This window comes from Hypomesus nipponensis, chromosome 13 (genome assembly GCF_054491055.1).
Source record: "Hypomesus nipponensis isolate SF chromosome 13, ASM5449105v1, whole genome shotgun sequence".
Taxonomy (NCBI): domain Eukaryota; kingdom Metazoa; phylum Chordata; class Actinopteri; order Osmeriformes; family Osmeridae; genus Hypomesus; species Hypomesus nipponensis.
In genome coordinates, this window is record NC_140373.1 from 2,523,163 (window position 1) to 2,549,982 (window position 26,820).

A 26,820-nucleotide genomic window follows, 5' to 3' on the forward strand; every position below is an offset into this window, starting at 1 on the left:
AAACTTTAATAATTGTAGTGACGAATATTTTTTTAAGAGGCAGTCAAGGTAATGTCAAACGTTTTAGGCTACGTACGCACAATGGACTATGGACAGCGCAGATGTCACCCGTTTCTGGAGGGGTCGTTAAGTTCTTCTGATGATATCGATAACGTGCCTATTCACAAAGAACAAATGTACACAAGTCAGGTTTAAATATAGGCCTAAAAGACGTTCAGAGTCGACACATTGAGTTAAATCAAATAGTTTTATTTAGGTGCTGTCCATTATAATGGCATAGTTTTGTGGTCCTAATCATTTTTGAACCGTCATTCTATTTGTGGCTACATTTGTTGTAAACTGGAACACTGCCAACTGAACCAGGACACCTGTTACAGACACAAACAACTAACAAAGGGTTTGCTTGGATCACCAGGTGTAGGCGACCACATTGGCCCTGTTTCCACCTAGCTCCACGGTCGTTTATTTTACACATTATCAAGAGTTTGGAACATACTTTTTGAAATGATCTTGAAACTGTGCGTCAAATACACAATGCCTATTAATAAAAGTAACCTAACAGCTCAAGCAGACAATCCGCTGCCTTCTCGGAAAGGTGGGTAACGCGTTTCCTACAGCGTGGTAGCTTGAAAGGGAAATATAGCCAAAGAACTAAAATCAACTCTCAACTACAGTGCTGCGGTGAGCGACTCCTCTTAGTGGACACAAAATGTAATAACAAATTGAAAATCCGGGGTCAAGTGTAGACGCCCACCCATTTCCCCGTATCCTTTCTTCCTACAGACAAATGTCTACTGACTAATCACCCAGCAACAAACTACATTTGACTTGAAATTAATAAAGTGTCCGTTTTACCAAACTTGCCTAATGCTTGTCCAGCTTGCCTACTTCCAAGCGCCATGCGCGTGACCGGTCTGCTCTCCCGTGCTGTTTAGTTCCCTGAAATCAGAAGCGCCATCAAAATGAAAAAACAAATCAAGTAGGCCCCAAGTCTACCTCACAGAATAACACAAGAAAAAAAAGTATCCCTTTCACGATTCACTGTATTTATTTCTCCATTTCCTTTGATACAAATAGTTGGAAGCAAAAACTCCTAGCCCACCTTTAACCAGCATTAGAAGATGAAACGTTATCAATAAACCCGAATATTTGTGCAGACATCAATGCTCAAATACTTAAAAGTACTTCATAATTATCTCATATCGACAGTACATTTTCTACAATAAAGACGCAAGCAACAAAAGATCCCTTTCAATAATCCTTCTCAAGGGAGGAGGCCCATAAGGCAAAATAAATGAAATGTTGGGAATATCACTAGCATACTTTGAAACGGTTTCTTTGTGTTAATCAACAACATCCAGACTGACATGGCACACACACATTGTACTGAAGACTGATAGTGTAATCCTTAACATTATCTGGGCATTATTTATAAACTGCCAAAAAGTTTTTATCAACTTTAAAAAAAAAAAGAATCATGCAAATCTGCCCAAAATTGTTTCTATAAATAGGTATATATATTTATTTATCATACGACAAACAGAAGTAAATAAAACAAATCATTTCTATTAACCAAACTGCTACATTTATTATATATAAAAAAAGAGTTCATAACCAACATCTTTGATTTGGTTAGATAAATAAACGACGGGGGGGGGGGGGGGGGGGGGGGGGAATACCATAGAGAGACGAACAGTGGTCCACAGGTCATAAGGAAGCTAAGGAGTGCTGTGAGTAATGGTGCAAACACATTCAAGTAAGCATTACATTAAATACTAGTGTAAACAAAAGATCTGAAGTACAGCCTCACTGTTGAGGAGCGGATGACCTCCGTGACGCATCGTGAAAACCATCAGTGCTACCATCGTGACCTTGTACAAGAAGTGTAGTGTTGAAACTGTCTATTGTCGACCATCTGGCCCACCTTGAACACGTAACGATATGAGAACATTATTACATATTGAGACCATTCCTAAGGGTGATTGGTGATAGAGGTGCGGAGGGTCTCTACAAACTTCCATCTGGAATCCACAGGACTTTACTCTGTTCCTGATCGACGATCGTCATGATCTGAGTGCAAATGTAGGCCAAGCTCCCTCCTTGGACGATACCTGGGTTTAAGATTAAGATTAAGCAGATCAGAGAGAGCTGGTAACCTCTGTGTCAAAAGCTATCTAGCTCCTCATTTTAGTCATGGCGACATTGGTCACACCCTCCACATCCTGGTTGTGGGTGAGGTAAGATACAGCTGCGTAGTAGGTCTCTGGAGCTTGTGAAAAGCACTGGATATTGAAACACACCTGTGAAGAACTTGCTAAACTCCTGCTCCATCTTCTGAGCAATCTCAAACTGCTCCTTGGAATGTTTCTGTGTGACTTTATCCCGCAAGAACTGAGGATCCTTCTGCTCTCTGAGGGGAGACGGAGACAGGGAACAGTTTATGGACATCCCATAATAACCAATACTGCGATTCATTGAGGCTTGACAGAGATCCCCTTTGACCACTGAAACAACAGGAATATCTGGAAAAAAAGGCACTTGAGTGCATTAATGGAGTAGTGACTGGCTCTAGTGTTCACCTACTCCAAACTACTCGCCCTCAATCTCACTCAAATACAAAGTCCATGCATTGTGCTTAGTTGATGATGTCATTCAGATACAGGGGCTTGGTTCTCTTTCAGTGCCACAGCGTGTGTGTGTGTGGTGTGTGTGTTCAGACGCTCACACCACAGAGCTGAGGGCGGTGGGCTGCCTCACCACGCTTGCATGGAACAGCTGGCACTCCGCTGATGACTGAGAGGGCTTAGCATCAATCAGACTGCACTCAGTTTGCCTGTCTCTGGGTGCGCGTCCACGAGTATACTAGACCACTGTGGGTTTAGCAGGCTTAATCTTTCCTGAGATCACAAATGAAAATGCCCCGGGATCTTCAGCAAATCACAATCATCCCATCGCAACGGAGGCCGGTTGATGGAGGGGTGTCGACTAGACTGCTTGACTGATGTAATTGTAATCAGATTAATTCATTTTCGATGTACGTTTGATAGGAACCAGCAATAATCAACTGCAGGTCACTTCTATAATGTTGAATTAATGAGGGAACTTAATGACAGAAATAAATTAATGTTAAACAGGATGTCTCCTATCGTCTGACGCTGGTTGCAAAGGCAGATGGAATGTGGAAAAAATAGCTTGAGCACTCAATCTTCAATCTATTTCCTTGCAAAAGTGAAGTACAACCAACCAAACATCTTGATAAAAATGCACGGCTACTCACTTTATCTGCTTGGCATTTTTGTAGCGAATGAAAATGACGATTGGGTAGATATGAACGCTGTGAAGCCGTTCGATGGCGTGAGGAGCGATGTCAAGTAAACAGTGACAGTCCTATGAGAGAAATGAGAAAGGAAAGAGTCGTTGGGTCGTTGGTATGAGAAATGGGAGGTGGCACATAGCTGTTAACAAACACTCTTCCCTCTGCGTGCACGAGAGCTATACACACCAAGCACAGGACGTACGTGACTACTGGGCTTACTCAAATACAACCAAACAAAAAAAAAAAAGATGTAAATAAATAAAGGATATAATGACACACCCTCTCTGTGATCTCCTTAATCGACGCGACCGTTGTCACGTCAAAATGGCCGCTCCTTCGTTTATAGTCGATGAACACGCAGTCCTTTACGCCTCGCTCGATGGCCTGCTGAGACGCCTTCATCACCTCTGACACGACACAGGCAAGCATGCCACGTTACAACAGGAAATGACCCACAAATCCTACCGGAGGAAGCCCTATTCTCGTGACTGTATCTCTCCGCCCACCCCCCCCCCCCCTCCCCCACTGTGAGTGAATCAGCTACGTAGGGAGTTTTGGGGGCAGTCAAGATGCACCCTGACGACTCAGGGTCGTTGTGAGGGGTTGGAAGCAACCATGGTTACTTGGTTACCATGGTTACTTGGTTAAACGGTACGGCAGCTCACCGGGCAGACAGCGACAGAACCTGTCAGGAGCCTCCGTCACCAGCATGTCCTTGCTGGCCTCGACCAGCGGCCCCAGGACCAGCACGGGTCTGGGGGAGGAGCACTCCACCTTCTGCACCTTCTGGTAGGCCAGACTCACGCCGTCTGAAAACACACACAGTTCAACCCGGGTCGACAGAAGAGTCACTGTTACAATGGAGCCCATTCACTCAACAGCCGTCACGGCACTTTGGAAAATAGACGTTCCGAATATGTAGCTGGATGAGATGTAATTCAGCTTTGCAATACTGTTAAAAGTATTGGAATTGTAAACGAGACGGGTCGGGTGACATCTGGGCCACACAGCCAAAGAGAGAGGCAGTGGTTCACACAGTCAGACAGAGAGGCAGTGGTTCACACAGTCAGAGAGAGAGGCAGTGGTTCACACAGTCAGAGAGAGAGGCAGTGGTTCACACAGTCAGAGAGAGAGGCAGTGGTTCACACAGTCAGAGAGAGAGAGGCAGTGGTTCACACAGTCAGAGAGAGAGGCAGTGGTTCACACAGCCAGAGAGAGAGGCAGTGGTTCACACAGTCAGAGAGAGAGGCAGTGGTTCACACAGCCAGAGAGAGAGGCAGTGGTTCACACAGCCAGAGAAAGAGAGGCAGTGGTTCACACAGCCAGAGAGAGAGGCAGTGGTTCACACAGCCAGAGAGAGAGGCAGTGGTTCACACAGCCAAAGAGAGAGGCAGTGGTTCACACAGTCAGAGAGAGAGAGGCAGTGGTTCACACAGTCAGAGAGAGAGAGGCAGTGGTTCACACAGCCAGAGAAAGAGAGGCAGTGGTTCACACAGTCAGAGAGAGAGGCAGTGGTTCACACAGTCAGAGAAAGAGAGGCAGTGGTTCACACAGCCAGAGAAAGAGAGGCAGTGGTTCACACAGCCAGAGAGAGAGGCAGTGGTTCACACAGTCAGAGAAAGAGAGGCAGTGGTTCACACAGTCAGAGAAAGAGAGGCAGTGGTTCACACAGCCAGAGAAAGAGAGGCAGTGGTTCACACAGCCAGAGAGAGAGGCAGTGGTTCACACAGTCAGAGAGAGAGGCAGTGGTTCACACAGTCAGAGAGAGAGGCAGTGGTTCACACAGTCAGAGAGAGAGGCAGTGGTTCACACAGTCAGAGAGAGAGGCAGTGGTTCACACAGTCAGAGAGAGAGGCAGTGGTTCACACAGTCAGAGAGAGAGGCAGTGGTTCACACAGTCAGAGAGAGAGAGGCAGTGGTTCACACAGTCAGAGAGAGAGGCAGTGGTTCACACAGCCAGAGAGAGAGGCAGTGGTTCACACAGTCAGAGAGAGAGGCAGTGGTTCACCGTCCATGATGGGCAGGGAGTCGGTGCTGATGGCGTCCAGAGTCAGCAGGTCCTTCCCATCTTTGGAGCTGCTTCGTTTGTGTTTCTGTTTCCTCCTGAAGAAGGAGCGCCGCGCCGCCGCCGACATGCTCTTGCTGTTGTTGTCGTCCTTCATGTCGGGCATGCTGTGCCGCCGGTAGAACTCCTGGTCAACCCTGGGGAGGCAGGTAAAGGTGAACGGAAAAAGGAATGCAACTTCACCCATCAACCAATAATAATTATAAAAAAATAAAAATAAAAAATATGGCTCATCTGATCGATATGATAGTTGGTGGCATCGTTAAGACTTTGAAAGCCCTTTGGTGGACTTTCAAACTGGCTTCAGTTGAGTTATTCTGTCGTACGATGGACACAGTGGGGTGTCATTTCACTCACATGTATTTGCTGGGAATCTGCCCTCGCTCCAGCTTGCGTGAGCTCTCGTCTAGCTGCCAGGCCATCCAGTAGCCAAAGTTCCCCCTGGGTAACGTGTCCTCGATGTACAGGATGTCATCCTTCTTGAAGCTCAGCTCCCCCTCTCCCTCTGACACACGGTCATACAGCGCTCTGCAGGCACACCAAACGAGGGAGGGAGTCAGGTGGCTGAGCGGTTAGGGAATCGGGCAAATCATCTGAAGGTTCAATTCCCGGCAGTTCGATTCCCGGCCGTGCCAAATGACGTTGTGTCCCTGGGCAAGGAGCTTCACCCTAGTTGCCTCCGGGGGAATATCCCTGTACTTACTGTAAGTCGCTCTGGATAATAGCGTCTGCTAAATGCCTAAATGTAAACCAAGCTCGACCCATCCAACAAGTGAACTCGATGAGAAATCAAAATAAGTGACAAAACTTCATATCTTTAGCGTCGGCTACCTCATGAAGAACCCATCTCCGGGTGAGTCTTTCAGCATGGCGAGCTCATCCAGGCAGTGCTGGACCCTGAACGTGCTGGTGTCAGCGGGTTTCAGCATCTCCAGATAGGCCTCCTCAGCAGTCTTGTTCTTCATGTTGACACCGTTGTACTGAAGCATGCAAACGGCACAGACAAAGCAAAACATGAGGGGTAGTCCATAGCAGTCACATGGAGTGAACAGAGCGCGTGTGGACGTGGTACCTCCAGGATCAGATCCCCGGGAAGCAGGCCGCCGGGACACTTGGCCGGGCTGTCGTCATCCAGGCTCTCCACATACACTCCATACAGGTTCCCTCCGCAGATCTGGACCCCCAGCTCCACCCCGGCCCTCTTCAGCCTCACCAGCCGCACCTCCTGGGCCCTCCGCGCACCAGCAGACAGCCTGGGAGGGAGGGAGGGAGGGAGGAGCAGCTAGGTCAGCCTCCAGGGTACTGTTCACCACTACATCTATCAATCCACTATGCTGTCTCAGACCCTCAGGGGAAAGCTTGCGTGAGGATCGTGTTGGATACGAGGGGAGTGTTTGTGACCCCGGATGACCCCGTCTCACCTGAGGGAGCTGCGGGGGCTGGTGGCGGGGGTGGTCTGTCTGGAGGGCGGGGTCATGGTGCCCTCGTCCTGCTCGCTCAGGGTGTCGATGGTGGAGTGGTTGTCCGGGGTGGAGGCGCCGCTGGCCTGGGGCGTGGCCTGGGGCGTGGCCTGGGGCGTGGCCTGGGGCGTGGCCTGGGGCGTGGCCTGGGGCGTGGCCTGGGGCGTGGCCTGGCTGCTGATGGACTCCATGCGCGAGCTGAGGGGGAGAGACAAGCCAGACAGAGACAACACGGTCAGATCCGCCCAGGGGAGAGAGGCGCTCTACGTCCCGCGGTGTTCCGGCTGGCCAGGCGTACCTGCAGCGGGAGGGGACACCCAGCTGGAACATGTGAGGGTTATACTGTGCCAGGATGGTGATGGTGTCGCATTGCTGCCCAATGACCAGGCGCGCCTGCTGCTCGTTAGCGTTACGCAGGTTGATGCCGTTAAACTGAAGAAGGAGACAGAGAGACAGACAGAAAGAAAACAAGTCAAGTAAAACTCTGTTCTACTTGACTGAGATATTGAAAAACTGAATGCTGATCCTAAGGGGTGTGCGTGCGTGTGTGTGTGTGTGTGTGCAGCCCTGAGAGCAGTCGCTACCTCCAGGAGCTGGTCTCCGTACTCCAGCCTGGCCTGGTGCGCGATGCTGCCAGACGTCACCTTGGACACGAACACGCCCCCGCTCTCCCCGCTCACGATGGAGATGCCCAGAGGCTCCGCCCCCTTCTGGACCGTCACGTTGCGCGGTTCCTCTAGGTACGGCCTGCCAGGCAGAAGCACAAGCACGCTGAGTCGCGGTCGCTAGCGGAGCGCCTCGCAGGAAGAAAGACGGCATTCCCAGGAAGACATTGCCCAACCAGGTACTGGCTAGGGAGAACCTTCATCCACAAATATCTGTTTGAAATGTGATGAAGTCATAATCAAAAGTACTAAACAATCTAGAAGGTTAACATTTCTATTGGCTGTCCAGAGTCAAGGCCGGATGAAGCAGAAAGCCTCACATGGTTACAGCCGACTTAAACGCTGTGGGGTTAGCATTGGACGGAGACTCTTTAAACCAGGACGTTTTCAGCATTTATCGTTTCCCTGTATTCAGTCTGAAGATCTCAGCACGGGGAAATTAGCAGAGCATGCAAAACACATCAAAGATTCCACTTTGTGTTCAAACTCATGCATTCATCCAAAATTCAAAGGCATTCATCTTCAAGTCGGTCAATTCCGTGTGGATGGATGATGAATTTCTGTACAAAGGCAAGCTCCTTCATCAGGGTAAATGATCCACAGAGGCACATCCTGGATGAAGGATGTAGAGCAGTATGTATAGAGCAGCTCCTATAGAGCAGTATGTATAGAGCAGCTCCTATAGAGCAGTATGTATAGAGCAGCATCATCTATAGAGCAGCTCCTATAGAGCAGCTCCTATAGAGCAGTATGTATAGAGCAGCATGAACTATAGAGCAGTATGTATAGAGCAGCAGCATCTATAGAGCAGTATGTATAGAGCAGCACCTATAGAGCAGTATGTATAGAACAGCATCAACTATAGAGCAGTATGTATAGAGCAGCAGCATTTATAGAGCAGTATGTATAGAGCAGCATGTATAGAGCAGCATCATCTATAGAGCAGTATGTATAGAGCAGCATCATCTATAGAGCAGCATGTATAGAGCAGCAGCATCTATAGAGCAGTATGTATAGAGCAGGATCACCTATAGAGCAGTATGTAACGTGCAGCATCTATAGAGCAGTATGTATAGAGCAGCAGCATCTATAGAGCAGTATGTATAGAGCAGCAGCACCTTTAGAGCAGTATGTATAGAGCAGTATGTATAGAGCAGCATCACCTATAGAGCAGTATGTATAGAGCAGCAGCACCTTTACAGCAACACCAACCTCAGGCTCCTTAAGGAGCAGAACCAGGGTTTAACTGCCAGAGGGAGTCTGATATAAGATCTGTTAAGACAGAGTTTCCTGAAGAAAGAAGAGAAGGAAGGAGAAAAAAGAAAAGGAAAGGATGATAAACACACAGAGAGGAGAGGTGGCAGGTAATATTCAAGAGCTGCCAGGGTGAGAGAGGGAGGAGGCTGGACTGACTGATGTCTGGGGTTGCCCCAGGAAGGACGAAGCTGTGGGGGAGGATGTTAACAACCCTCCAGCCATCAGCTCCAGAGCAGGGAGCATCGAGACAGCCCGCCGGCTGGACAAACCAGACGACAGGGAGGTAGCCATGGCGATGACCCTGAGGGGGACGGGCTACCTGTCTTTCCTCCTGTCCCCCGCAGGGGCGGGGCTGACTGATATCCTGGGCTGCGTGGAGGCGGAGCTCTGCGACGGGCTGCTGGCGAAGGAGGAGGAGCCTGGGTCCAGGTTGACGGGCGACGTGGGGGGAGTGGGGCTGCTGCACTCTGAGTGGGACAGGGAGCCTGTGGAGGAGGAGGAGGAGGAGGAGGAAGAGGAGGAGAGGGAGGTCCAGTGAGTGAACTGAACACCAATGACTCTGCGATGCTGTCAAAACTTAGTGAAGAAACATTTTAGATCCATAAATATGGAGTACCTCGATCAGAGCTGGCTGTGGAGCGTGGGTATCTGTTTGGGGGGATTTTGATGCGCTCTGTCCGGAATTGTAAATGACTTGAGGAACCTGTAACGACCCCAGATGAAGTAGAGATGTGTGATATTACCCAGTGGGCAGCTGTTAACGAGCTTTAGAAGACATTCGGCAGAAAGAAAAAAGGTCTGTCCGAGAGCGCAGGCGCATGGCACTGACCCAGTCGGGCGCTGGAGGGCAGGGAGTTGGTGCTGTGTGGGGCCTGGGTCTGAGACGACTCCATTACATCACCCGAGCGCTTGTGACTGAGGTCCAGACTTAGACGGCACTGGTGCTGCGGGCTGGGCGGGACAAACCAAGTCCAATCAGAATGAACGTACTGGAGACAAACAGGCCAAACACTACATGAACTGACAACACAACAGACACAGCACTGACTAACATGCACACTGTCCAGTGGATCTACTTGACTAAGCAAAACACTTTTCCCTCGACGAGATCAATGATGACTTTCAGCACAAAAGGCTTGGCATAACACTAAAGTGACTGAGGTATGGCGAGGATTTAGCTATGACCGTGTGAGTTTGAACATGACTTGGAATCTAGGATGACGCGTCTCGTGTGCACGGCTCCTGTCTCAGCAGGGGGGGGTAACTTCCTGTTAGCCCCGGGGGCAGCACCTGGGGAGGGGGGCAGGGAGGCAGCTGGGGCTGGGCGCGGGGGGGCAGGTGTTGGGGTTGATCTCGTGGCTCCAGGCGGTGTACACCGGGTTCCTCATCACAGCGGTCACCGCGGGGCAGGGAGCCAGGCCTCGCTGAGGGGGGTCTGGAACACGCCACACAGTCACAAGATGTCTGAAACGCTACTGGATTACGGTAAATTTTTATTGGTGTGTATTGGTGTGTGATGCGGTAGCGGCGAAGGGCGTACGGGCGGCCAAAGTGCTGCTGTAGCTGGGCGGGACGAAGGGCATGCTGTAGCGGTGCGAGCGCAGCGGAGAGAAGCGGACCAGGTCCACAGGCTCGGGCGACTGCTCGTCGTTGGAGAAGTTCTGGATCTGTTGGCAGAAAAACAGACATTTGCTTATCCACGCGTGATATGATCACTTCATTTGGGTGAACAGTTGAACCTCTCCTGTTACCTGGATGGGGATGGGGAGGTGCAGGGGGGTCATGTTTCGGCGCAGCGCCGGGGCCGACTTTGGCCGGTATCTCTTCCTGCTGTGCACCTCCGACCTCTGCTTGCTCACTTCCTCGTCACATGACTTCCTGGAAGTGGGCATGCTCTCTCCAGGGGTGTCCATGTAGTAGGCGTGCTTCCCTGCCTCTCCTCTCCCCTCCAGGGCGGCCTCCTGCGGGGGTCCGGGGGCCTGGCCGGGCGTGGCCGGAGGGGTGCCCGTGGTGACGGTGGAGTCGGAGGCGGAGCTGTTCTGCTGACGGTGTTTGAACCGGAACGAGTCGCTCCTGGCAGGTGGGGTGGGCGGGGCCTGCAGCGCGTCACAACGGGAGCTCTGAGGGGAGTGTCTGGGCAGCTGGGTCAACGATAGGAAGTCCAGCTTGGGGGGCGCCTCGGGCCTTTTGAAGGTGTCGGCGTCAAAGATAGATTTCCTCTGTTTGGGCTTCTTGTAGATAGAGAGCTGGGTGCATTCGGGCAGGGAGGAGCCCTCCATGACTTTGGGCCAGGTGCCACCACTCGACCTCTCTGGGAGGGCTACGCTGGCCTGGGGGGGATGGAGGGTGAGGCAGTCAGAGGCCACAGGGCTGAAGGTGAGGGGCCGTCTGTGGTGCTCGGGTCTCCTGTAGCAGAACTCCTGGTGGGCACTGGAGGGAGTGAGGGGCCCGGGGCTGAGCTGGGGACCCCCGCGGTGGGACAGAGAGCGAGAGTGGAGGGAGCTGCCGGAGAAGGGCTTGTTCTGGCAGAGGGAGGCCCCGTCTAACACGTCGGCCCTCTCTTTGTGTGCCCCCGCGCCCTCCCCTCCTGCGTACGGACTGTAGATGTCCGTCTGGGTGGAGCTGTTGTGCTTGGAGTTTCGGCAGTTCCTGAGGTGGAGCTCTCCGGCGTGGAGTCGGCAGTTGGAGTTCCTCTCAGAGTCCCTCAGGTTCTCAAACAGACTCTGGCCGGAGCAGCTCTGTGGAAGAATCTGGGGGAAGGAAATTAAAAACATATATATATATATATATATATATATATATATATAAATAAACGAACAGGGACATGACTGTTACCCTTACACACCTGGAGTCAACATGAAATTAGTAAACTAAATATTCTGGGGCAAGTTTACAGTACCCAGATTCATATGAATTCTACCCTGTCCAATTACCACTGTTGGAACATTTCCACTGAACCTTGGCTTTTGTACGTGTCTAGAAAGCTCCCCTGAAGAATAAAAAAACAAGCCTTTTTAGGGGAGGTTTATCTACAGACACGGATTCCTGGTAATCGTTGTCACCAAACCAGTTCTATTACTAGTATCCTCTTCAAAATTGCTTGTAAATCACATTTCGGTTCCCCTGCTCCGGGAACCATCAGCTGGAGGCGGTGTTTGAACCAAGGAGATGAGATCTTCACCTTCAGGAGAGAGACACTCAGAGAGTCCCTGCAGCTCCTCAGCAAGGCTTCACAGTCTGTCAGAGACTTGTTATCCAGCGCAATTCCATTTATCTGTGGAGCCAAAACAAAGTCAGCACTTCATATAGAGAACGTGCATTTGGGGAGTTGGGCTTTCAGGTTAGTTGATTGTCAGAGGATTGTTGTTAAATACTATTAGTAAATATGACACCTACGCAAAGAAAAAATGTTAGGATTCCTAAATGAGTTATAAAATGTAATTGGTATATACGATGAAGTAGAATAACAGTGGAAGGTTTTCACACAAAGTTATTTGGCACAAGAAAATCTCAATGCTTCCCCATCAACACCAGAGGGCAGTAGCGACACGTGACAATTTAACACTGATGTCATACAGTACTGCATATGTGTTCACACAGGAATGTTTGTCTGGATTACGGATGGAAAACACTTTCTTTTTTTTTATGCCTTTTATACTTACAGCAATGACTCGATCACCAACTGTGAGGGAATCATCCTTGGCAGCCGGACTGCCTGAGGCAACTCCAGCCACAAATACTCCACTCTCCAGACCAATACCATTGTCTGGGGGGGTGAGGGGGAGGGGGAGGGTGAGGGGGAAAGGGGAGAAGGAGCAAGAGAGTGAAATACATGGAGAAAGATCCAGAGATAATCAAGCACGGTTGGTCACTGTCTCCTTTTCAGTTCTCATTAAGGCAGTGGAAGCCTCCATTTCTTTCTGTGTTGACAGACTGACCTTTGTGACCTGTAAGATTCAGCTGTACGTTGGTGATTAATCTTCCGCCCAGTGACTTCCTCCTGCGGACCACCATATTGATCACCCCCTCTCCAATCAGCACAGCCCTGATCACCTGCCTCCTGTCCTTATTGGTCAGGTCCACGTCGTTAATCTTCAGCAGCCAATCGTTTACTCTGTGGAGACGGCGGACGTAAATCCACAGCTGTGGCGTGCGTTCAGGAACAGCATCGATATCTCAAAAGCATTGGGGAGGGCAACTCCTAGTTACCTTAATCTTCCTTCAGCGATGCTGCCTTTGTCCACCTTGCTCACGTATATCCCACAGTCTCCAGGTAAATACGGGTCATTAAGTCCCTCTGCGACGTCAAACCCCAGGGCCTTTAAATCCATGTCCTCCTGTAACAAGAGCATGACCTGTGACTGGCTACAACAGAGGGTGAGCTGTCCACTGAGCTGCAGGACAGAGTCGGAGGTAGGGTTGACGTACCCTGTCCTTTTCAAACTCAACCACTTCGGTCTCCCACTCCAGAGAGTCGGTGTCGATGGCCGAGTCGTGGGAATTGTGGGCCATCAACTGACGAAACCTAGCTTCCCTCTCCAACTGGTCCTCCATCTTCTCTCTGTGGAGAAGAATTGAAAAGTGGGCATTCACATTTGAGCTCTGTGACATCACACACGTCGATGCTTTGGTTTACAACCTTCCAAAGAACGTGCACTGTTCTATTTCAACACCATTAAAAGCTCTGGGATCATGAATAAGGATGTGCTTCAGTAGTGTCTGGTTCTCCACTAGTTGGTGCTTAAAGCCCAGCACCAGACCACACAGCCAGGAGACCGCTTCCTAGACTCTCACAACTGTAAACAGGAAGTAATGGGATTCAATTTGCCATGCTAAAAATAGTTGGAGAAGGCCTGCTTCAGTAGGGGAGGATGGAGGGTTTGAAGAGATGACTCACTTCAGCTCCTTCAGCTCCCGCAAGGATTCATTCTTCTGTTTCCTCGTGTCGTCCAAGTTTCTCAGAGCGTCTGCCAGATCACTCACAGCTCGGTCCCTCTCCCGCCTCAGGTTGTCACACAGCGTCCTGACACACACACACACACACACACACACACACACACACACACATGTTCTTGTTTCCATGTCTTCACACGCTTGTCAACCCTGTAGTAAGAACTGTCAAGAACTGCAAACAGAAATCTGTCCTGTGTATCCCTATCTAAATTTACATTTGGTCATTAAGGGCTGGATAGCTGCTTAATTAACTCCCACATAATAGTGTGTGTGTGTGCGTGTGTGTGTGAGTACCGTATGCTCTCCCTCTCAGCCACGATCTTGTCCCTCTCCTGGAAGGCCCAGTCCCGCCTGCACTTGGCCACCTCGGCCTCCTGTGAGGCCTCCTTCAGCTCCTGGGCGATGGTCTCGTACTGCTTCCTCAGCATGTCGATCTCCTTGCTGGCCCGCTCCATGTCCACGGTGGCTGAGTCCTGTTTCTGGAGGAGGACAGAACAGGGATTCCAATCACATTCATCACGTCTACGGGTCAGTTTAGTCAATAAAAGCTATAACTTATGAGCTTGTTTCACGGCGCAAAAAAGAAAATCTAGCAGTGCAATCCTAACACCTGTGTTGCTCTGTTCACGATCAGGACTGTGTAGATTCAACGAAGGAATGAATCGTGGAGAGTTCAAAGATGCTGTGAAAATCAAAATCAGGATTGGTTTCTGTGGTATATCTGTAATGTGTTACCCTACGGATATGTTAAAGAGCTACAAAGTAATGCTTTGGATCAATTATCCATCAAACAGATTGATTGTTTCACTTTCCAAAACACATGGTAAACACACATTGTAAACAGTGAAACACATTTAGTGTTTCACTTTCCAAAACACATTGTAAACACACATTGTAAACAGTGAAACACATTTAGTGTTTCACTTTCCAAAACACACATTGTAAACAGTGAAACACCAAGTGCTTACCCGTACAGCCTGCTCCCCATCAGGGTGAGCAGAAAAAGAAACACAAAACAGCAGGGAAACATAAATACAAGACAAAAACAAAACACAACATCTGCTTCATCAACGTCAACATCGCTTCGCACCCAATCAAAAGTCGAGGGGTAATGAGGGTGAGGTCAGGTATTTCGGGAAGGGAAATGTCATGGATTACAGGGGTTGGGCTGTGAAAAGGGACACAGATTGGAGCGCTGTGGATTAGACTCCAGCTGCAGTGCCACTCCGGTCCTGCCAAGCAGGTGCCACTCACTGAGGACTCTGGGGGCTTAACTGCCGAGACGGGAAGAAAAGGCACCGTTTTAAAAATAGACAACGCTGGTTTTGAGCAGTGTGGCAGTGTTTGGGGCTTGGAGAGTTTAAGAGGACTGAGGCAGAGGGGACTGTGAGGCAGAGGGGACTGCGAGGCAGAGGGGACTGCGAGGCAGAGGGGACTGCGAGGCAGAGGGGACTGCGAGGCAGAGGGGACTGCGAGGCAGAGGGGACTGCGAGGCAGAGGGGACTGCGAGGCAGAGGGGACTGCGAGGCAGAGGGGACTGCGAGGCAGAGGGGACTGCGAGGCAGAGGGGACTGCGAGGCAGAGGGGACTGCGAGGCAGAGGGGACTGCGAGGCAGAGGGGACTGCGAGGCAGAGAGGACTGCGAGGCAGAGAGGACTGCGAGGCAGAGAAGACTGCGAGGCAGAGGGGACTGTGAGGCAGAGAGGACTGCGAGGCAGAGAGACTGTGAGGGCTTTGAGTTACTTTACGGCCAGACCACTGTAAATCAGTTCCTTTCCAATTTTCTTTTTTACGTGGCTGGGGACAGTGAAGTGCTTTGTACTGCAGCAGACCGAGGGTCTGTGTGTCAAAGTCAGAAAAAGCTTTTCACTTCTTTTAATTGCTGGTAATTTCCTAATGTAGGAATCTCCTGACTTGCATGTATATAAATTCAGCATTAAAAAAATTCCCTTGTGTAATGAACATTCTGAGAGCAATGAGAATTGTGGGTCTTCCGGAAGGTCTACAAAAAGGATGCATTGTAATAACTATGCATTATGAGAAGTAAACAAATCAAATCCAGCAGAAGTCTGCTCACAGACACACGCACTGAAGCCTCACCTGTCTGGCCTGGTAGTACTCTCGAAGGAGCTGGTCTCTCTGGATGATGGCCTCGGTCCTCTCCTTGCGGGCGACGTCTCTCTCCTCGCGGACCGTCTCCATGTCCTTGCAGGCCTGGCTCAGCTCCTTCTGGGCCTCTGCCTTGTCCTTCACCTCGTGGCAGAACTTCTCCAACAGCTCGTTCTTCTCACAGATGGCTCGGTCCCTGTCCACAAGCGCCGATCCCAGCTCCTTCAGGGCGCACACACACACACCTCAAACTCAGCAACCTCAAAACATGTTACAATGAATCAAGAGCAAAAATAAATGTACAAAAAAAACCTGCAAGCCTAAAACCATACCGAACATTTTTCAATGCTATGACCACGGTGGTTCCACCCTGCGCTCCCCAGGGGCCCCTACCTGTCGCAGGGCCTCCAGCTCCTCGCTGGCCACGCGCCTCTCCGACGACGTGTTCTTCAGCTTGGCCTCGGCCACCTCCAGCCCCGTGGTCAGCTTGTCCACCTCCTTGATCACCTGGTCCCTCTCGCTCATGATGAGCCGGTACTCGTTGAAAACAGAGTCCCGCTCCTCCTTGTACTTGTCGCAGTCCTTGGCCGCCTTCAGCTGCTGGGTCTTGAGGCGCGTGGCGTCCGCCTGCAGCCGCTCCATCTCCCGCTGCAGCTCCTTGTTCTGCGCCGACACCTTGGACACCTCCTGTTGGGCGCCGTCGAACCTGGAGGGGGGACCGGGGGAGGACCGGGGGGGAGGACCGGGGGGGGAGTCAAGGTCAGCCAAATCAAGACAGTCACAATCTCAAATGAACCTAGAGAGGGTGCTATTTCTGCGGAGATTCTGAGTCGTGTTTGCATCCCTTCGGGGCAGCTGGGGCAGTTTCTTTTACTGTATCACCTTTAAATACAGCTCGCCCCACGGAAGCAAATCAGTGACGTCATTTTCAAAAGGCATTGAATACTCAAGACATTGAAACCAAATTTGTTGGTTTTGAATTCACCTCTTATTTGCTTCAATACACCCCCCCCCCCCATCCTGGGAAGCTAGGACATCAGAGAGGATGCCGTGTGTGTGTGTGTGTACCTCCTCATGGAGGACGAGTACTGCTGCTGGTAGTGCACGGCGGCGTCTCTCTGCTTCATCAGGGCGTCAGCCTGCTTCTGCAGCAGGTGCTTCTCCTCAGCAGCCTGCTCCAGCCGGCTCAGGTCCGCGTTGTGCTGGGCCGTCTTCTCGTTGTACCTCTTCCTCAGCGCCTCGTAGTCCCTCTTCAGGCCCTCCAGCTTGTCCATGGCCGTGTCGTACAGCTTGTTGAGGATCTCCGACGCCCCCTCCCTCATCACCTGGGGGTGGAGACAGAGAGGGGCGGGGGCAGGTTTCTCTCCAGTACTTCCGGGAATTTGGCTTTTGAGGGAAGGCTAACTGTCTGGGTTGTGTATAGTCTGCACACTTGTATAGATCCTCCCCATATAGATCCTCCCCATATTACAGTAAAGATGCTACACAGATAAAGACTACTGATGACTTTATCATATCCAAAAACTGCGGTAGGTGAAGCGCCAAAACTAGCTGCGCCGACTGTGCCACGTTTTAAAAAGGCGAGTCTCTCAGCACACTAGATCAAAGCAGGAAACAAATCTGACACAGCCCTGATCGGGACTCTGGTGTTTCTCTAAGGTGTTCCCTGCCCCCCTGGGGTGTTCCCTGCCTCCCTGCCTCCCTGGGGTGTCCCCTGCCTCCCTGCCTCCCTGGGGTGTCCCCTGCCTCCCTGGGGTGTCCCCTGCCTCCCTGCCTCCCTGGGGTGTCCCCTGCCTCCCTGCCTCTCTGGGGTGTTCCCTGCCTCCCTGCCTCCCTGCCTCTCTGGGGTGTTCCCTGCCCCCCTGGGGTGTTCCCTGCCTCCCTGCCTCCCTGCCTCCCTGCCTCCCTGGGGTTTTCCCTGCCTCCCTGCCTCTCTGGGGTGTTCCCTGCCTCCTTGCCTCTCTGGGGTGTTCCCTGCCTCCCTGCCTCCCTGCCTCTCTGGGGTGTTCCCTGCCTCCCTGCCTCCCTGCCTCTCTGGGGTGTCCCCTGCTTCCCTGCCTCCCTGCCTCCCTGCCTCTCTGGGGTGTTCCCTGCCTCTCTGGGTTGTTCCCTACCCCCCTGCCTCTCTGGGTTGTTCCCTACCCCCCTGCCTCTCTGGGGTGTTCCCTGCCTCTCTGGGGTGTTCCCTGCCTCTCTGGGGTGTTCCCTGCCTCTCTGGGGTGTTCCCTGCCTCTCTGGGGTGTTCCCTGCCTCTCTGGGGTGTTCCCTGCCTCTCTGGGGTGTTCCCTGCCTCCTGCCTCACTGTGCGTGCGGTACAGCTAGCTCCAAACACACCCGTTTCCAATCATCAAGTTGTCGTGCACTTGTCACTGCCCTCCCCAGCGTGAACGTCTGCTACGCTTGTCAATCTCTGTCGGATTGTTAAGTCTTTCTGGTGGGGTTCCTACGTGTGAGTAGTCAGTTCCTCTATCAGTCAAATTGCTCTCAAGCTATGTAGCTAAGCGAGGTCGAGGCTGAAGGCTAAATGAAGTAACTCAACTGCTCCAAATCAAATCTCACGCAGTCCATTTATAATCCCTCTGTAGGACTCAAGTATTCAGCAGTGATCAGGATGCAAAACAGGCTCCATGGCGTGTATTCTGCCATTCACAAGCTCCTTGCATGTCAGTCATAGCTGCCCTACGTCAAGCCATCTGCTCCGAGCAACTTTGACATTATTCACAGAGATGGCCTAATTTGAAATGACATCAGGGTCATTTGAATCTGGATGTAGATGTAGCTCCATGCTAGTTGACCTAATGATGCCATGAGCTAACAGATTGCCTGTAAGTAAACAATGAGGCCCTTTCCCTGGCCTGGTCTGATCAGTAGACATTCCCCATGCCCATGTTAGGTATGACACACATTTAATGATCTGGCCAATTGGCTGGCCTGCGACAAGGACAGAAATAAGTCTGAAACGGTTTTACTGGCAATGTCGTCCGTCTTAATTGAAAGGAATTTCAGATACGTGACATGGCGAAACAAGCTTGTCTGACTTCTGTGCTCGGTTTATTCTTATTACTTTATTACTCTGTGAACTCATGGGTGTGTGTGTGGGCAAATTAATGTGAAATCTGGGATAAATGTTACAATACAACTGGGACTGTGTGGGTCACAAACCATCAGAAATGAGGACGAACTGACAATTTTTTTTTATTGCCGAAACAAGGGAATTTCAGAATCACCCATTCCTTCACACCTTTTAATCACCACAAATCAGCCCATTAATCGTCCTCCTCCCCCGCAGGGACCTGACAGGGGGCCAGATATCACTCCAGCCTGTTACGGGCCAGCTAGGACTACTGCCACACTGATTAGACCTATACTTTAATTACTTAATGAAGCCTTAATCCGTAATCTTAATTGATCCCCAGATTTGAATGAAGTGCGTATGTGATGTGGTGGAGATGGGGGATGACTGGTGGTTCAGGGGCCTAAGCCTCTCCCCTGGGAGGGTGTGGTGTGTGCAGGGTGTGGGTGAGGCCCTGCCCTCCTCCCCCATCCTGCTCCCCCATCTCACCCTCCTTCCTCTCCACCTCCCTGCTCCCACCTCCCTGCTCCCTTCTCCCTCCTTCCCTCCTCCTCCGTACCTGTTGGTGCAACAGCCTCATGTCGGCCACTTCCCTCCCTCCTCCCTCCCCCTCCGTCCTCCTCCTCCCTCCTCCCCCTCCTTCTCCTCCTCCTTCCTCTTCTCCTCCCTCCCTCCCTCCCTCTCCCTCTCCCTCCCCCTCCCCCTCCTCCTCCTCCTCCTCCTCCTCCTCCTCCTCCTCCGTACCTGCTGGTGCAGCAGCCTCATGTCTGCCACCTCTCTCTGGCCCTCCTCGTGCAGCCTGCGGAGCTCCTCACAGCCCTGCTTCAGGTGGTTGTGCTCCCTCGCCAGCTGGCTGTTGTCCTGTCGAGCCGCCTCCAGCTCCTCCTTCACCTGGGCCTGCTCGCTCATCAGGCGGCTGTGGAGGGTGCTGCAAACCACAACGTCAGAGGGGGCGTCTCAACCCATGCACTTGGTTTGGTGAGCTTAAGCACCAACAGCAGTGTTCAGCCATAAGTGTGTTCAGTTGACTTCTGAGGGACAGGTCTATAACAAGATCCCCTGTATATTATTCAGTAAATGGAAAACAGAGTACTGGGGATTACGCATTTCCAGGATTTTAAGAGAGAAAGGTCTATTGCCTAGACAGGAGGTCGCGCTCCAAATAGCCAAGACCTGTCGTAGATAGACAAAGACTTTTACTGTTGAACAAACATGGGTCTGGAGACACAAGCTTAAATACTGGGATAATCCCTCATCTGTGTGAATGCATTGCAGCCAGCTGTTGGTTCCCCACACTATGGAAGACAGTATGCCACCATTAAATCAGACAAATGGAACAGGACCAGTCTGAACAGATTATTCCTCAGAGTAACAAATTCCCGATTTGAAGTATTATCCTGATGCCACAGATGCTGTGCGCTATTGCCCGCACGATCGTGGTGCAAGAAGCACAGGCACAAAACTTTCGGACGAGGCCGACACTGAAGTGATTAAATCCCAAACAAAAGACAATATACAGCCTTAATGCCAAAAGACCAAGGTTTGCTTTGATTTGGAAAGATAGCTGTTAAAATTCAAAGTTTAAAAGGCATAGCTGAGCCTTTAAACCTATTTGGGGGGGGGGGGGGGTGGAATTGAACCAAGGGTTGACCCCTCTTAAAAACTTATAAAAATCTGTTGTCTGCAATCTGCCGCCTTTGTGAGGGGCAAAGCCAGGTTAAATCCCCTGTGGGGTAAATGCGAGGGAAGAACGCACCCGCAAATGGGCTCAGCGCTGAAATATTGATGGGCCCCGAGAGCCTCAAGGTTGGCAAGGTACCACTTACTGGTAGAAGTCGGCTTTCTTCACGGTCTCCTCGCATCTCTTCAGCGTGCTGCTGTGCTGGTTCTGCAGGGCCTGCAGGTCTGCCATGGCCTTCATGCACTGCAGCTTCAGACGCTCGTAGTCATGACTCGTTTTGGAGTGGGGCCTGTGTGGCAGAGTGCCTGTGTCAACATCGATGCCACACGGAAAGATCGAACTGAACCGGCCGAATACTGTGCACTTATCTGCTTATGGGTTTGAAGCGTATGAAGAGAATAGCTTCATTAAAACTGCATGTTCGCAAAAGCTCTTGTTGTACAGAGTGTTACTTATCTGACTAGACTACAGCACAGTGAGCTCTCAGGCTCTGGAGTTTATTTTAACAAGGTGTGGCAACCTCAGTTGCCGAGAGCCGCTCCCTCCATCCCTGAGAAACATTGACTTGCCTGGAACATTGTCTGGGAATAAATGTTTCATTTTGTCAGCATTAAGGTGTCCCTGCGTGGGTGAGAGGACAGAGTTACCTGCAGTCGTCGAACGTGGTTCCTGGAGAGGAGAGAGCCAGCGTCTTACGCAGCTCATCCCTCTCCCGGGTCACCTGCCTCAGCTGGAACAACACCGTCTCCATCCGCTCGCTCGGCTGATGCTTCTCCGCGCTGGCGGGTGGCGGGGACGAGGCTTGGCCGGGCGTACCTGCGGGTGTTAGCATGTCACTGATGGCTAACGGTTTCGCTACGGACTTTGAGGTCGGTACAGAAACACTCGAGGGAAAGTTGATCAATTGCACCTGTCCACTGTAGTACTTAATTGCTTTAAACCAGAACAATGCCTGACAGAATGGACTCTAAATGAGAATGAAAGAGAAAAGAAAAGAAATAAATAAAAATAATGTTGACAGTGCATTGTAAGTCCTGGGATGCTGAATCAATACTTTTTTCATTCTACACATCGAAACAGTGTAGCAAAGAGGCTCCATGAATCATCAGTTCAAGACTGTAGCTGCAATGTTTTTTTTTCTGGGCCACCGTGCCGCCCCCCCCCCACCCACCCACCTCCAAGGGTAACAATAGATTCCTGCTCGGGGGGGGCTAAATCCTTTCACATCTGCGTAATCACTTGCATGTGCTCTGAGTCTAAACACTGACAGAGAAAAAAATGAAGTAACAGCAGAAATATGGAGACAGGAAGATGTACGGCCCACACAGAGGACCGGGAGCAGACAGCAGTAAATGTATTCAGCTTCATCCTGGAGGGGATGAGCCCATGCTCTCACCACGAGCCCCAGCCTCACCTAAACTGCTGAGAGAGCTGCTACTTTCAGAGTCAGACGGCATTGTGGACAAGACGCTGTAAGTGGAACCTGAGAAGGAAAAACAAACAAACATTTATGTCAGTTTCTAGCAAGAGAACATTAGACTGCTAAACACTGAACATTTGCTTGAGGCGTTCCATAACTAACATACAGTAAGTGGCACTCTAAATATAATTCGACAAAACATGGTGTGTGTCTCGGTGTCTTCATGGTTGGGTTTAGTGGGTTGTTGCACAGATTAGTTTGAGAACTAAACTTCAGATGACAGCCTGTGGGTCAGAAGAGTATGGCTAATTATCACAGGGACAGAAAGCCCTATGAGGCAGGCTAAACAAGGGCTGGTGAACAGAAGGCCTCACAGAGGCTCAGAGCTGCTCCTTTCATCTCCTCTGACACACAGGAGAACAATCCCCTCTCTTCAGTCAATGCAGGGACTTTCCCTTTGGTGATTCAGAATTTACCTCAGGGGTAGAAAAAAAAAAAAAACTTTGGGTTATGAGCTTACTGTATCTATATGAAACCAGATTTCTTTGAACGTTATAAAAATACAGCCTATTTTGGAGGTGGTTTGGGTTTGTGGTCCAGAAGCGCTTCCCCCATTTGATCCAATTACATTAAGTGAACTTGATGGCCTCCTTCTCACGTTGGGTTCTAGAATTGTGCAGTGAGAATCCAACCACTACTGGCTACATTAAGCAAATGTCTCTGTCATCTAAAAACCACAAACATCCATAACCACTCCTCCCGTTCGAAGCCTCCGCACATTCATTAACCTCCCAACTTGGCTTCGGGAGGAACAGCTGATAGAACAGTTATGTCAGCAACTTTTACCTCTGATGTAAGGTCTACAACTCAAGTAAAAGAAGAAGCGTGACAAACGATTCTATTTACCCACATCCCAGCCCACTAAATCAATCCCTCTGTGGCAACGCTCCCACTAGCTGAGGGAGACTGGTTTGATTAAAACTGGAGAGAGGGCCGGCTTACATGTCTCGCCCCTCTTTCTCCCAGCTGAGGACTGAAAGAAAGAGTGATGTGCCTCAGCAGCAGAGTCATCCCCTGGCTCAAGCAGTCTTTGTTCCTCCTAGCTTAAGTTTCCCATGACTCTGTTTGGGGAAAGAGTGTCACAATGGTCAAGGTTCATTGTGGAATTGCTCACTCACTTTCTGATTCTTGGAAGTCATGTGACCCTGACTTCACGGAAGCTCAGCACGGGGATTGTTCGTATCTTATGAGGGGCGACTACATTGCGTCGACAGTAAATCGTTCAAAAACCGATGTTCAGGTGAACTGACCCGGCATGCCAATGGGTGTTAATGGCCAAGAGTGATCGCAAGCTATTGGTCAATGCTGCATCAATGCAAACTGCAGGGCAAAACAAATGGTTGTTGTTGGGTACATATGGTTTGTTATTCAAACATTTATACCAGAGTTAAGACATTGTGGCAAAAATAGCCCCAACAGTTGGTATTAGGAAAACACTATTAAACACGCAACAAGCCTATCCAAAAACCTCAACGAAGTTCCACTCTGCATGACTCAAAGATATTTCAAGTGAGGCAGAAAACCAGGGTAAGCATGCTATGAGAGAGCCATCACTATATGCTTCCAAGTCATTTAGTTCTCCTCAGGAATCACTAGGGACATTCTGCAGTCAGAAGCTTACAGCTGGCAGGCCCTGGAGCCAGAGTTATGGGAGAGCCTCTCTGTTTATTCACCATACAAGACCCACAGGGTACTAAACACCCCAACGTAAAAAATAGATCATATATAACTCCATCTACATTTAGCAGAATGTTTGGTACGTCTTATGATGCACATTTCAACTGGGATGCATTTCTCTCGCACCAAAGTCTGAATAAAGACCAAACTCTTAATAGGGCAGTGCTTACACACCCTCTCATAGACAAGTGATAGTCACAGCTCAGATGGGTTCACTCCCTCCACATCTGGCCCTTCTTACCAGGAAGATCTGGAGAGATACACCCTCCGGGGTCAAGGTTCACCTTGGAGTCCTCTGAAAATCCAGCAGAAGCTGCTGATTTGGCATGTTGGTGGACAGCAACAAGCCACTGTTGTCCCGGAACTGGCCCTGCTTTAGTGCACTGGAGGAACCAGTCTGGGCAGGGGCGCTAGTCATTGTGACTGGCCACTAACTGGCTGGTGGCGGAAAGCATACCATTTCTAATGAACTTACAGATATCTCTTTCACTTATATATAAAAAAAAAAAATTGATAAATACTCGACATAAACAAAAACACAATGCTAACTCATCCCTTTCAAATGCAAATACACCACAAATATTCCACAACCTGTGCATATAGTGTAATTATTCTGTAGCAGTTTTAGGAATATTCACAGCAGCCCATGTTAGAAACACTGCAGCAACCTATAATCCAGTAAAGGTGGCAGCCTAATAAACACTTGAATCGAGACCAACCAGTGAATCTGGCAATGAATACATTAGCATCGTAATAACGACTACAGGAATATGTTCCCCTGCTTTCACATTTCGCAGTGAGGAAAATGTAGGCTAATTTCATGAGTCTCTAAAAAATGGGCAGATGCGCTAAGATGAACACAAAGAATTACATCCACGTTAAATTATCCAGCACACCCTATAATAAATGCCCAATAATACACACCCAAATCAGAATCTGAAAGCAAGCAAGTCAGGGAAGAGTAAATAAATGCCAAAATAAATACTGGAGGTTGTACCTTTCGCACCATTTTGCCATCTTGGTTTTAAAAATTCCAGCTACAAAAGAGTTTTTAGGCAAAATAGCACAGCTCAATAGCCACTGCAATTACAGTAGTTTTAATTGTACCTTTGTCATGACATTATCTTCCCCATATCACCAACTTGTTATTTCCTGTTCTGTACATTTTACTATGACCTGCTCACTTGGTGCAGTCCAACTCATTCAAGTCGTAATATTCTCTTCGGAAACAATCTGTGAACAGCCATGCTCTGTGACATTTTGTAGCTTATATAAAAAGGGTCAGAGACATATTATAGTTGAAGCATCAAGATGTATTTCACTCTCTGAAAAATTGTTCAGTGAAGAAGAAAGCATGCCTTTCATAGACCTCTATATTAATCAGGGTTGGATAGAGGATATCTTTGATTTACCTTTTCTATGGAAAACTGCGTGCTCAAATCCATTCATTACAGTAACCTTGTTCCCAGACATTATCCTCTCACCAAGAGTTGCCTGCTATGAGGCCATGTTGCCTATGTTTACAACAAATTCTCAGAACTGGTCCAACTTTCGTGTATTTTACCTAAACCAACTAGCCTCCCATATGTTTTACTGTGCTACAGCACCCTACTGCATAGCCTGAAGTTGTAGCCTCTTCATTTGACATTGACAAGTATTTAACACATTGTGAGTTATTGATCCTTCCCCTTTCCAGTAAAAGCATGGCTCCCCCTACTATAACAACATTGATCGTTTCGGCCATTTAATTCCATTAAATACCCGCCCCAACAGCTAGCCCACTGTGCCTTTAGCGAGAGGAGAGGAAACAAACATAGCAGTGAGAGTGCATAAGGGGTAGTATTAAGTCACATGATGTCACTGCTCCCTCGGTATTATCTTGCCCAAAGGAAAGTTCTGTCCCTCGTGTTGCCATGCTGTCAGATTCTTTCACCCTACTGTTTATGTGCGGAACACTTACTTCATACTGACCACAATTTATATCTGAATACGAAGCCATACATGGGTACTGATGTCATGACAACTTGATTCATTCGCTTTACATCTGCTAGTAGCCTAATGAAAGGTATTTTCTGGAGCATGCTTATTATGCTCGCCGTAATCAATTAATTATTTCCATTTAAGATCATTAATTATATAATTCATTTAAATTGCTTTCTTACCAGATAGTGGGTCCACTGGTACAATGTTCAATAGTAGAGGAGAATTCAGGTGAGGGTGAGTCTTTTCCAGGGCCGTACAAAGATCTTGGAAATGATCCCTCTCTTTACTTATCAGCATCTTCAAAAGACGGTCCACTTTTTCAGAGTTGGACGTACAGTTATGACCCAGTTCGTAGTGCTCCGATTGACTAAGGGTGCCAGATTTGGCCAACGCATCTACAACTTTGTCTGCCTCTGTTATTGACTCTAGTAAGTTCTGGTAGCATTTATCTAACAACTCTTTGTGCTTCGACTCCATCTCAATTCGCTTCGCACAAGACCCGTTGTATGACCACGTCAAGACCCCAAAACTACAACTACTAATGGATGGTCACTTAAAAGAGTTCAGTGTCCCCGAAAACGTAGTGCATAGCCAAGTTGAGTCGCTTTTCAACCCAAATTGCAAGAGACACAAGTAGCCATATTTGTTGCCCGAGGCTGTTGACTGCACTAAGAAAGAGCAATGCATTTTCCCAGAGTGCTCAAGGTTCAGCACTTCGTCTTTTTCGAAAATGTTTCGGCATATGTCGAAAGGGATCCTCACTGCATTCCCTTAGAAAATAAGGTTTTCCAATCTCAAGTTTTTCTTCCCTCATGCTTAAAAGTTAAAACTGTTTAAGATCCCGTCTCCAGAACTGCGAACTCCGCCATGGATCCGTAGCGCAGCAGCTGTAGTGTAGTCTGCCAATCATATTTTAATACGATGGCCATGTAAGGTAAAAGTGGGTGGGATCTCCTTCTCAAACGCACCTGGCTTTCCGATTGATTGAAACTTTTATTCCATCACAATGTTGGCCTGAAACACAGCAAAGATACAAAACAAAACGGCTACAAATGTTAAAACACATTATTGTTCTACTTACCAACGATTCATAAAGCAACC

General features: G+C 49.4%; 1 protein-coding gene across 4 annotated transcripts; it reads right to left on the reverse strand.

Moving 5' to 3' along the window:
* Nucleotides 1–233: 233 nt before the first annotated feature.
* Nucleotides 234–26,611, reverse strand: LOC146259445 (disks large homolog 5-like). Of its 4 annotated transcripts, none has more exons than XM_084670357.1 (34): nucleotides 25,899–26,611; nucleotides 21,994–22,062; nucleotides 21,227–21,380; nucleotides 20,725–20,868; nucleotides 19,643–19,826; nucleotides 16,894–17,150; nucleotides 16,219–16,531; nucleotides 15,817–16,047; nucleotides 14,011–14,195; nucleotides 13,661–13,786; nucleotides 13,192–13,324; nucleotides 12,973–13,100; nucleotides 12,702–12,877; nucleotides 12,426–12,529; nucleotides 11,945–12,037; nucleotides 10,515–11,513; nucleotides 10,304–10,430; nucleotides 10,054–10,198; nucleotides 9,593–9,714; nucleotides 9,380–9,466; nucleotides 9,083–9,248; nucleotides 8,719–8,796; nucleotides 7,426–7,588; nucleotides 7,140–7,273; nucleotides 6,803–7,039; nucleotides 6,454–6,634; nucleotides 6,213–6,361; nucleotides 5,739–5,909; nucleotides 5,325–5,518; nucleotides 3,982–4,125; nucleotides 3,596–3,723; nucleotides 3,278–3,387; nucleotides 2,301–2,410; nucleotides 234–2,111 (listed from the first exon to the last, which is right to left on the reverse strand). In XM_084670357.1, exons 1-34 carry the CDS (start codon nucleotides 26,194–26,196, stop codon nucleotides 2,008–2,010), a joined length of 6,144 nt encoding a protein of 2,047 aa, XP_084526483.1. In that variant the 5' UTR covers nucleotides 26,197–26,611; the 3' UTR covers nucleotides 234–2,007. The 4 variants fall into 4 exon arrangements, with proteins under 4 accessions (XP_084526483.1, XP_084526482.1, XP_084526485.1 ...); XM_084670356.1 differs by having other exon boundaries at nucleotides 21,227–21,395; XM_084670359.1 differs by lacking the exon at nucleotides 8,719–8,796 and having other exon boundaries at nucleotides 9,593–9,774; nucleotides 10,090–10,198; nucleotides 21,227–21,395.
* Nucleotides 26,612–26,820: the final 209 nt, after the last annotated feature.

What these genes read in the sequence shown, in the direction of transcription:
- LOC146259445 (XM_084670356.1), bottom strand. Translation starts at nt 26,196, where the DNA reads ATGGAGTCGAAGCACAAAGAGTTGTTAGATAAATGCTACCAGAACTTA. An exon ending in CGGGAGCTGAAGGAGCTGAA is followed by an intron (nt 13,325 to 13,660) that starts GTGAGTCATCTC and finishes TCTTCTCCACAG; the next exon opens with AGAGAAGATGGAGGACCAGT. An exon ending in GTTTAGCAAGTTCTTCACAG is followed by an intron (nt 2,112 to 2,300) that starts GTGTGTTTCAAT and finishes TCTTAAACCCAG; the next exon opens with GTATCGTCCAAGGAGGGAGC.